The sequence below is a fragment of the Poromitra crassiceps genome (genome assembly GCF_964638095.1).
Source record: "Poromitra crassiceps genome assembly, chromosome: 15".
Classification (NCBI taxonomy): Eukaryota; Metazoa; Chordata; class Actinopteri; order Beryciformes; family Melamphaidae; genus Poromitra; species Poromitra crassiceps.
This window is the reverse complement of record NC_139634.1, coordinates 17,288,238-17,298,453: the sequence shown is the minus strand read 5'-3', so window position 1 is coordinate 17,298,453 and position 10,216 is coordinate 17,288,238. Positions and strand designations below refer to the sequence as shown.

The 10,216-nt window shown below is 43.8% G+C and overlaps 1 protein-coding gene across 2 annotated transcripts; it reads left to right on the top strand.

Moving 5' to 3' along the window:
* Positions 1-1,719: 1,719 nt before the first annotated feature.
* LOC310789934 (uncharacterized protein) lies at positions 1,720-9,823 on the top strand. 2 transcript variants are annotated; one of them, XM_083651657.1, is made up of 6 exons: positions 1,720-3,227; positions 3,339-3,478; positions 4,810-5,251; positions 5,492-5,588; positions 6,568-6,782; positions 8,150-9,823. In XM_083651657.1, the coding sequence occupies exons 1-6, from the start codon at positions 2,310-2,312 to the stop codon at positions 8,408-8,410; spliced, it is 2,073 nt and encodes a 690-aa protein (XP_083507783.1). In that variant the 5' UTR covers positions 1,720-2,309; the 3' UTR covers positions 8,411-9,823. The 2 variants fall into 2 exon arrangements, with proteins under 2 accessions (XP_083507783.1, XP_083507782.1); XM_083651656.1 differs by having other exon boundaries at positions 3,321-3,478.
* The last annotated feature ends 393 nt before the right edge of the window (positions 9,824-10,216 follow it).

The window sequence follows — 10,216 nt, the reverse complement described above, 5'->3', positions numbered from 1 at the left end:
AGACCCTGACCAAAGAACTCCAAACGTTAAAGGGCCTTTGAGGACTGCTCTTCGACCGCAGTCCAAGGGAGGCGAGCCCCCATCTCCAAAGAAGAGGTCGTCATCGGGGTTTTCCTCATCTGTGGACAGATGCATATTGTCTGTTATTATCTTTGCATGTATGTCAAATTTACTCTATGGAACAGAGTTGTTTTTGTGAATAAAAAGAATGTTTGCACTTACTATAGTGTGTATTTGTATTATTATTATTTTGTATCTGTTTGGGGACACAGTGATGACAGTGAAGATGTCACAATGTCAAAATCAGTGACAATGTCTGATGATAACAGGCAGGGGCACTCAATCAGTGATTTATAACGTCACTGATTTCGTCACAATGTCAACACCTATCCTGAAGTGAGGTCAGGCAGATTATAATTCTTCCACTTGATCATTTGAATGCAGCTATAGAGCTAGAGTCTATGAACAAGCTCAACCAGCATGACAAGCCGTCCATGAGGGGAATGCAGATTGAATGCTTCACTCCCAAAATCAGTTTACCCAAATTTTAATTTGCAGAACAGTGTTTACCTGACTGACATTCACTTTACTGGTGGGTGTCACATGAGCTTGTAAGGGAGAAATCGTAGATCAATCCTTTCCTGAAAATATTAATTTGTGTTTCATCAATGAAACACAAATTAATATTTTCAGGAAAGGATTGATGTATGATTTTTTAGGTAAATAACTACCAATGAAATTCATTGGTAGTTATTTACCTATGATGATTAATAACAATAAAAGACTGCATTTTGATTTACCACTGACTATCTCTTGTTGGAAAATGTATCCTAGTTGTGTCTCCCTTACATGGACACTAGAGGCCGCCCTAACTACTGAACAGTGCTACTGGGGTTTTCCTCCCATCTGTTTAAATCATAAATCATATAATAAATAGGTTTTAATGTACTTTGTACAAACCATTTCAACAGGGGGGGGGGGGGCACAAGCATGGACCCTTAGATTGAAATAATAGAGCAGGAGCTCACAAACTGTCCATGCCAAGGACCCACAAATAGATCAATTGATTTTGGTGAAGCAACTAGGGGCCGATGACATCATCACAGATGATATCACAATTGCTCGAGTGACATCACTGATGACATTGTGATGTAAACTGTCTCAGGGTTGGATTTAGGCATGAATAGTGATGATTGGTTAAGGTTAGAGTAAAATATCAGAGAGCCAATCAGAAGCAGAGTAGGGCGGATTATGCCTTTGCCATCCTGCATTTTGAAAATTCGCTGACCTGATTGTGGACGTGGGGTGTAGATTGCGGTAATTTCAAATAGCCTAACTTACTTCCATGGTTTTATATAGTGTCATATTAAAACATTTGGTATGGCATTAGCAGTCATGCTGTAGCTATTGTTAAAGGTTATTTCGAGCATCATAATCTATTTCTGTGTGAAATAGTGAGCAACAGTTTACATTTTTAGTTTGGTAAAAAGCAGCCCATGGTAGGCGATGTCATTTACTTCAGCGTTAAACCACAGACATAGCCTATAAATAGCAAAAAGTGCCTACCAAAACTCCCTGTGACCACAGCAGGGCCACAGTGCAGAGGAAGAGGGTGTGTGCGGCACCCATGTGTGACTGAGAAATAGGAAGGAAGGGAGGGCAGTACAGAGAGATACTAGAGTGAGAGAGAGAGAAACACTGTCAATGCAGTTATCTAGCCTCACTGGTCTTTCCCGTCGATCCGCTTTTGAGTGTGTCTGTAAGGTCTGAGGAACGCTGCTGCGCTGTCTCTCCTCCCGTCATTGTGTGTGTGACTGGCCCTTGCACAGAGAAGCTCCACAGACATCTGGTGAGAGACGCAGTTTGACAGAACGTGAGAAGGGCTGAGCACAGGAAACGTGTCTGTTTTTAGCACGGCTGTGATCTGAACACAAGTTGGAGAGAGAGAGAGAGTGCTGAAAGTTTTTCAAAGATCATGGAGGAGTGGGGGCAGTATGGCAGAGAAGAATCTGTGAGGAGAAGCAACGTACACCGAGAGAAACAAGGCATCCCCAGCAGAGGCAGGTAAACATGATGAGATGTGTCTTAAGAATATTTGAGGCGAGCAGCTGAAATAGTGATCATGGAAAAAGACTGGAACGTGAAAAAAGAAGAAAACAACTTGAACAAAACAGGATTGGTCACTTGGGCAAAAGGGTAAGACAGAGACAACTCCAGGTATCATAGCTGTTTTCTCGCTGCCCATGTGCTTTTGTGTCACTTTTGGATTTGAAACACGGTAGTTGGGTCCGTCCAAGTTCAGTTCCTGGATGTCTCAGCTACGCAGCCCCACCACAGACACCCAGACTCGTCTCCAGTCTATGCTGCAGAGACTGACTCTCCAGCCAGCCGCTTCTGCTCCAGACCGGGGTCAGAGCGGAGGCAGAGGGCCCCCCAGCCTCCAGACTACTGGCAGAGTAAACAGCATCCCTGTGAATGGGTTTGGGGCAGCTCGGAACGATGACATCACTGGCGAGCCAAAGGAAGAGGGCAGAGGGGATATGGGTAATCACGGCAACCCTGCGAAGGTGCATGAGGTGAGGAGGATCCCGGCATGGGACAGCGAGTTGGGCCGACCTGCAGTCAGTGAACTGGAAACGTTCTCTTCTTCTCTGAGTCTTGTTTCCACCCCGACCCACAAAGACAACATGGACAGTGCTAGGGGGGAGGACAGGGGGTTGGAACAGGTGTCACCGGGGGTCTCCCCAACAGGAACGGGGCGTCTGCTTCCTGCGAAATCACCTAAGAATGCTGAGGATTTGATAGCGAAGGACGGTGTCACAGATGGCCGAGTTTCGCTTCCTGATGCTTCACCTTTGACCTCTGGAACGCCGCCGGCACAGCCTCAGGACCACAACAGCTCTCCCGCCTCAGCCCTGGGCTTTACACCCAGAGTCTACACTTGGTCCTTGAAGCCTGCAGATGCAAATCTGGACACAGGAAGCCAGGAAACTAAAGTGTTGCATATGGGGAATGGAGATGTGGGAGGAAGTAAAGACGTGGAGGCACGGACAGCCAACAACAGCACCCCGGACAGAAAAGTGAAAAAGCGACCGTCGTCTGAGGTCAAAACACGGAGATGGACGCAGAAGATCAAGGAGCGATGGAGAGAGAGGCACGGCAGCTTCGGGAAGAAGGGGAAAGGAGAGGAAGGGGGAACTGAGATGAAGAGTGAGACAGGAAAGGAAGTGAGTAGTGTTCTTTAATTCGATTTGACCTTGTATTTGTCCAGATCTGAATTATTTTTCAGAAGACTGAATCATGTATGTTGTACTCAACAGTTTTCACCCCAAAAGCAGCCTCCCGCAGCAGAAACTCTCATCGACACGTCCAATAAGGAGGGAGGGAGGACGCCACATTCACTAGACAGGAGCGATCGTATTGATACTCCTCCTACGCTCTCACACACAGAGGACAGCACTGCAGACGGCCACATCAGGTAATCTACTAGCAAATCATCCTCAAAAACAACAACATAAAACTACACTCAAACCAGCACCCAGAGCAGCAGATTGACCTTAATAAACAAACACAGGTTCAGGTATGATTAGCGCTGAGTATTGGTACTCGATACCTTTTAAGGTATCGAGTAAAGGAATTTACATCAAGTTTTTAGCTACATCGTCTGAAATACAAATATGCAGAATCCGCATCACTGGGGGAAAAAAAAAATCAAATGGTTTCTTCATCAAGGTCTAGTTGTCATTTCTGAAGGAGCTCAAATGGAACCGCAGACACGATTTTTGTTATATTCTCTACACCCGGTCGATCCCCAGTACCAAGTAGTATCGAAACCTCTCCAGTCAAACGATACCTGAATTCGATTTTGTACACAGATCTAGGGGAAGGGAAACTATTTGTATGGTTTTGCTCACAGCCAATCACCGCAAGTGTTCTTCAAATTAATGCGATGTGTGATTGGCCCACTAACACAACGGCTACAACCCATACAGTCTGTGGTGGTGAAGTCGAGTTGGCAATTCAGCGTGCCAAGATGCCACCAAAGCATTCAAAAGTATGGATATACTACACGCTTGGTGCGTCTGATAAAAAATAAATTGTGTAGAAAAATCGAATGAAGTACTCATTAGTATAGGTATCACTTTAAGCGTACTGGTATTGGTACTGTATCGCTATGTAGCACAAGGGGTGGATTTGTAGTATGAGAGGATAGACCAATCAGGAGTAGCCTATGTATAATGGGGGCAGGGGAGAAGAGGCCGACCTGCACCACTTACTTCAACACCTGGCTGTGCTTTTTTAAATGATACCCCTTCCTAGGTATGATACCCCTTCCTAGGTATGATACCAGTCAATGTGACTTGGGATAAACAGTCTAAAGGTTCACACAGTTGGGTTTCGTTACGCCTTCAGCAAAATGAGTGAGATATGTGTGGTATTTGTGAGAAGGTTCCAACCACAGCTGTGATATTACATGGGGTGATATTGCTTCCTCTCTATCTCTCTCTGTCCGGATGTGATAAACACGCCCCTCTCACTGACAGTAGCTGTCATCAACTGTCTTTTTTTCACTCTTCACCTTGGCACTCATTCACAGTGACTGACACTTTAACAATATGAAAATATTCACGTGGATATTTTTATGAGGCTCGCGAGATTTTCACAAGTCTCCTTTATAATGGTACAAGATCACATACACATAGTAAGAGAATATGAAAATCAGACACAAAAGTTTATATTTTCTGTTTTTTAGACAGAGGTAAATTATTAGGCGTTGTTTGCAATTTGGAGAATCTTTTGTCTTGACAGATCTACCAGTGACTATGAGTTTGGCCTGGGGTCATTCAGCTTACTGGAGGAGATCGTCACAGGTCAAGAGTGGGCCAAGTTCCTAAACCCCACCCTATCAGGCGTCTCGACCAATCAGGCAGCATCAGAACAGTCAACAAGCCAACTAGAAACCACTCCGAACCCTCAAAACCGAGATGACGGCCAATCACCTGCGATCTCCAACATCCAATGGAGCTACAGAGGAAGTGAGTTACCACCCAAAATGTCAGACTTGGGCATGGCGCCGATATCTGTCAACATGGACATTTCAGAACCAAATCACATGCCAGGACAGGGGGTTCAAGGTGAGGCCAGCCAATCAGAACCAATGGAACACGGTCATACCCAATCAGATATGGAGTCTGAGGAGAGTGGACCGGGACTACAACGTCCAGCTCAAGAGGACTTTTCCCGTATAAAGGTAAGATATCACTTCCAATGTACTAACAACCCGCCACCAATTTACCCCTTTGAAAGGAAATTCCCTGACAAAAATGATATTCTCTCCAATCCCACTCCCTACTCCAACATTCATAAGCACTTTTCCTAAACTCTATCATTTTGTACAAATGCCTTGTTCTTTCTTTTCATGCCAGTTTTGTATATGTCCTCTTATAATTTTTCAGATGGGAGTTGATCACCTTGTTATGTTTTTCCTCAGCCTGTGGACATTCTGGACAACTCGGCAGTGAAGAGCAGAGTCCAACTCAACAGAAAGAGAGTGCATCAGACGACAGAGAGGAGAGATGCAGAGAGAGGTCAGAAGAACTACAAAATACTTTAATCTCTCTATTAAGAATGCACGATATGGATTTTCTTTCAGGTGATACAGATAACTGGTAATAACCTGTGTCCCATATATATATATATATATATATATACTGTATATATATATAATGTATGTATATGTATATATCCTATTATAAAAGGCCTATAATGAAAGGAAGCATGTGGGCAATCTCTGTTCTGTTTAAATTTTTGTCCCACTGATGATGGCATCAGTTATGTCACTTGAGCAATTGTGCATTGTGACATCACTGATGATGTCATCAGTGTTTACATTTTTGTCCCACTGATGATGTCATCAGTGATGTCATAAATCAGTGATGATGTCATCAGTGATGTCATAAATCACCGATGATGTCATACGTGATGTCATCAGTGATGTCACTTGAGCAAGTTGTGACATCACTGATGATGTCATCAGTGATCCTATTATAAAAGGGAGCATGTGGGCACTGTTTCGCTGTTCTCTCTGTTTCAATTTCCATGATGATGTCATCAGTGATGTCATAAAAGTGAGCCCGCACAGCGGGCGAGCTGCAGGGCGGGCGAGGGAGCAAGTGAGCCCGCACAGCGGTTGAGCTGCGTATGCAAGGTGCAGGGTGGGCGAGCCTAGGAATTGAGCGCGCATAGCACGCAAAATGCCTAGTATATATATATTTTTAATAAGTTCATAACCTGTAGTTTATGCACACCTGTGTGGGTAAGAGAGACTATGCTGTCTAATCAGACATGTCAATGTATTAAATACAGGTTATTATTAGTAGTGAAGAGCTATATATATAGCCGATAAATATAAATTTCCCATTATTGGCTGATAATTTATCGGCACGATACTGTACTTCATGCATCCCTACTTTCTATCCCATGTCTACATTTCAGTTAAAACGTCAAGAGGTCAGTCAATTGAAATTGATATTTGACACACAAGTCTTGTCTCTCTTGTCTCTACAGATGACTTCCTATCTTTCGCAAGCACAGCAACTAGCTGTGAGGGAACAGAGTTAAAGGAGGAGAATGCCCTGATATCTTTATATCCCCCAAAGTCTCCTCTGTCTCCATCTTCTTCTTCTACTCCTCGTATTATTGCTGCGCCCCGGAGTGTACTCAAACACTCCATATCTCAAGATTCACAGTCCTCCATATCAACAGAAACAGTGACGAAAAAGGTAAGATGAACTGTTCCTGTGTGACTGTTTTGCCCTCTGTATCACAGTGCCTCCTTGTGGTATGAAATTAAAAAAAAATCTATGTTGCAGTTAGGATTGGTGGAACTGTGAAAGCAGGCACAGTACTGTGTATTCAAAGTTTTTGTTCTAAAATGAGACATCTACTACAGTGACTCTCAACCTTTTTCCTATGAAGGGCCCCTAATTTAGTTCACATTGGGGCCACAGACCTCCTTTGATGGAATTGTGTCTATCTGAGAATATTTTTTATTGTTCTAAATTATTTTGTCCAGAATACCATGCCAATCTGTATTGTAGGTAGAGACAACAGTGAAACTGTGACCAAAACAGTCATTCTCTAATCGTGTTAACTTCTTGTAAATTGAGGAGAAAAGGCTTTCGCACACCTGCGCGACAGGTGCGTCGGAGAAGGGCAAAACCCGACACAGTGAGAAAGAAGTTACTCCCGCACACTGTCTCCAAATGCAAATAAAAGTTTAATAGAATAACGTTTCGGTCATCACGACCTTCATCAGATTCATTTTTATAAAATCTATAAAAATGAATCTGATGAAGGTCGTGATGACCGAAACGTTATTCTATTAAACTTTTATTTGCATTTGGAGACAGTGTGCGGGAGTAACTTCTTTCTCAACTTCTTGTAAATGAAATATTCGTGAAGTTGAACAATTCATCACTTTGCTGAAGGCCCCCTGTAACTCCCAGGTGGTCCCAGGTGCCCAGGGTGGGAACCACTGATCTACTATGTGAATAAAGTGACATTAGTGTTACAAAATGTAGTAAAACTCATTTGGTAAATTTCTTTTTTTAACCATTTTAAGTATTTGAGGATGGATGGAGTCGTGTGTTTTTTTTTTATGAGTATTTTACATAAAAGATATACAATATTTTGGGATGGTAGAGGTGAATAAGAATTTCGGTAGCTCTTTTAATTACAACTCACTAACAACATGGTACAACACACTAATACTATGTCATTACCAAAGTAATCACCAGGTCGCTAGCTGGGAAGTGTTAATCCCTATGTCTCTAGGTGTTTGGTTTAATCTAATATTACCATGAAATTAAATTTGTTTCTGGCCCGGCCCTATTAGCCTATTATAGATTTCAGTCCAATTACCCAGATATTGCCTACCCATTGTTAATTAATACCAAGCTATTACCTGGTTATTGGTTATTATTGGTCATTACAGAGTATTACCTAGTTATTACTTCTTTATTATCACACTAATACCCCCCTATGACCTGCATGTTGTTACCGAGCTGTAATGCAAAGTGCTACCACAATTTCAATCATTCTTTTGTTGCTATTTTCTCTCCGTCTTTCCCGTGTTCCCCGGGCTCAGAGGCGAGTGGAGGAGGGCCGCCGGGTTCACTTCTCCGAGGCGGTGGTGACCATCGCGCCCGTCGCCCTGGATCCAGACGGCACGGACGAGGAGGAGGAGGAGGATTCGGGGACGGACGAGGAGGACTCTGTGGTCGAGGAGGAGGTGGGGATGGAGCAGGCGGGGGCGGTGGCGGTGGCGGCACCGGCACCGCGGCCCGCTCTCCCTGCCTGGATCCTGGCCCTGAAGAGGATGAAGACAGGGAAGAAGCACAGGCAATGACCGGCAAACTGCAGAACATATCCCATCTCAGACAGTCATGTGGAGAGTTGAGGGCCACAGCCATTGTTAAGATGGCTATTTCTGCAATGGAGACACCGTTTGTTGGCTGGTTTTTCCTCCATGGATGCATGGACATCACTGTAGTCTCTCCCCAGGTCACCGTTGTTGTGAATATTAATTGATTAACATCTGGATGTTGACCACAGATCCAAATCAAAGCAGCAAATACAAAGGGCTCCAAAAGCATTTGGTACGTGACACATGGTTTTGACTCTTACTTGTACGTTTGACCTTTATTCAAAACAGCAACAGCTTGCTTCACATTCATACAGGAACACACATCCACACCTGTGCAGCTACAGTCTTCCACGGCACCAATTGGACATTTGTTTTGCTCATTATTGAAACTGCCCACCCAGATTTTCCCAGCTGGTCCAGAGGTTCAGACCGGCAACAAGCCCAATCTCTAATCTCAAGGCTACAGACTTTCACCATATTACTTCAACAAGTGAAGAATTTGTCTTCTTTTCTCAGCCCTGTTTGGTGTATTCAGGTGTCTATGGTCTCCTGTCTGTCTCACATCCAGTGTCTGTGTCCAAGCTACTGCTGAAACAGTGTTGCTAATGTCCTTCCACCATCTTTTAGAGCTTTCCCCTGAGATGCTGTCTCATCCTCCTGGTCCACCGGAGTCACTTACTCCCCCTCCATATCCTCTGTCTGTTGGTAATGGCTCCCTGTCTGACCTTGGTTGCATCTGCTCTCCTCCTCTCTGGGAGCCCCTGAGGAGGGTTGGCTCAGACATAGCTGCGGCTGTCCTATCAGTCGTGTCTGCTCTGCTCCTCTTTGTGGAGTTGTTGTTCTCAGTCTTATTTTAGTTTATTAGCACTTACAAACCCAAAGGGCTTTACAAGCAACACCCCTCCTCCAAAAAAAACAGTAGAACAGGCTAAAAACACACCAATACCTAAGACATCTGTACACATCAACTCAGTCTTCTTCAGGTGATTAGCGATTTTTGTTCTCAAACTCGTCATCTCCAGCATCGCTTCATGAACAGGGATAGTTCATTCAGAGTTCTTTTCTGTCCACTTATGGTGTGCTGTGAAAACTGGACAAGATGATAAAAGGTCAAATCTCCCTCCAGCTACCTCATTATCCCATTCAAATTTAGCACCTCTTCTGAGGAAGGCTCATAACCTGCCAAATCATGTTAGTTTTGCATTTTCCCAATTGCAAAACTGCTCCCACCCACACGCATATAAAATCCTTAAACGCTGTTACATTAGTTGGATTTTTTTTTTTGAGAAAGCATTTGTTCTGCACTCAGACAGTGTACTTCATGCCACTGTATCATATTCTGTCATTTCCATTAAATGTATAATATTGACTTGTGTGATTAAATTAGTACATCAGGCCTAACTGCTGTCAATTCCTCTGTGTCCGCACTTCAACTGCTCTCTGCTCATTCATCACTGTCAGAGCCATTAAGATGCTCTTTAGGTGATCTGTTAGTCGATAGGAAAGGGGGTACTATAGGGGCGCTTCCGTGTGTGTGTGTGTGTTGTGTCATTTCCATCCCTCTCAGAGACAAACAATGGGGAACAACAGAAAATAATTACACACTGGGTCATTATCTGCTAGAGTCCATTAGTATATCCAGTAACGTCTCCCAGAAATGGACTGATGACGGTCCGTATATAAACCACAAGCCACACACTTATTTAGAACCCCCCCAACCTCCATCCAAATATACACACACACAGAATTAGCAGTGTACTCTGTCAAGGGAGGAGAGGAAGGGTGCGT

Bases quoted from the DNA above. Each gene is read 5' to 3' on its own strand.
- LOC310789934 (XM_083651656.1), top strand. From the start codon at position 2,310: ATGTCTCAGCTACGCAGCCCCACCACAGACACCCAGACTCGTCTCCAG. The intron at 5,252-5,491 runs GTAAGATATCAC...GTTTTTCCTCAG, and splicing joins AGGACTTTTCCCGTATAAAG to CCTGTGGACATTCTGGACAA. The intron at 5,589-6,567 runs GTCAGAAGAACT...TTGTCTCTACAG, and splicing joins GAGGAGAGATGCAGAGAGAG to ATGACTTCCTATCTTTCGCA.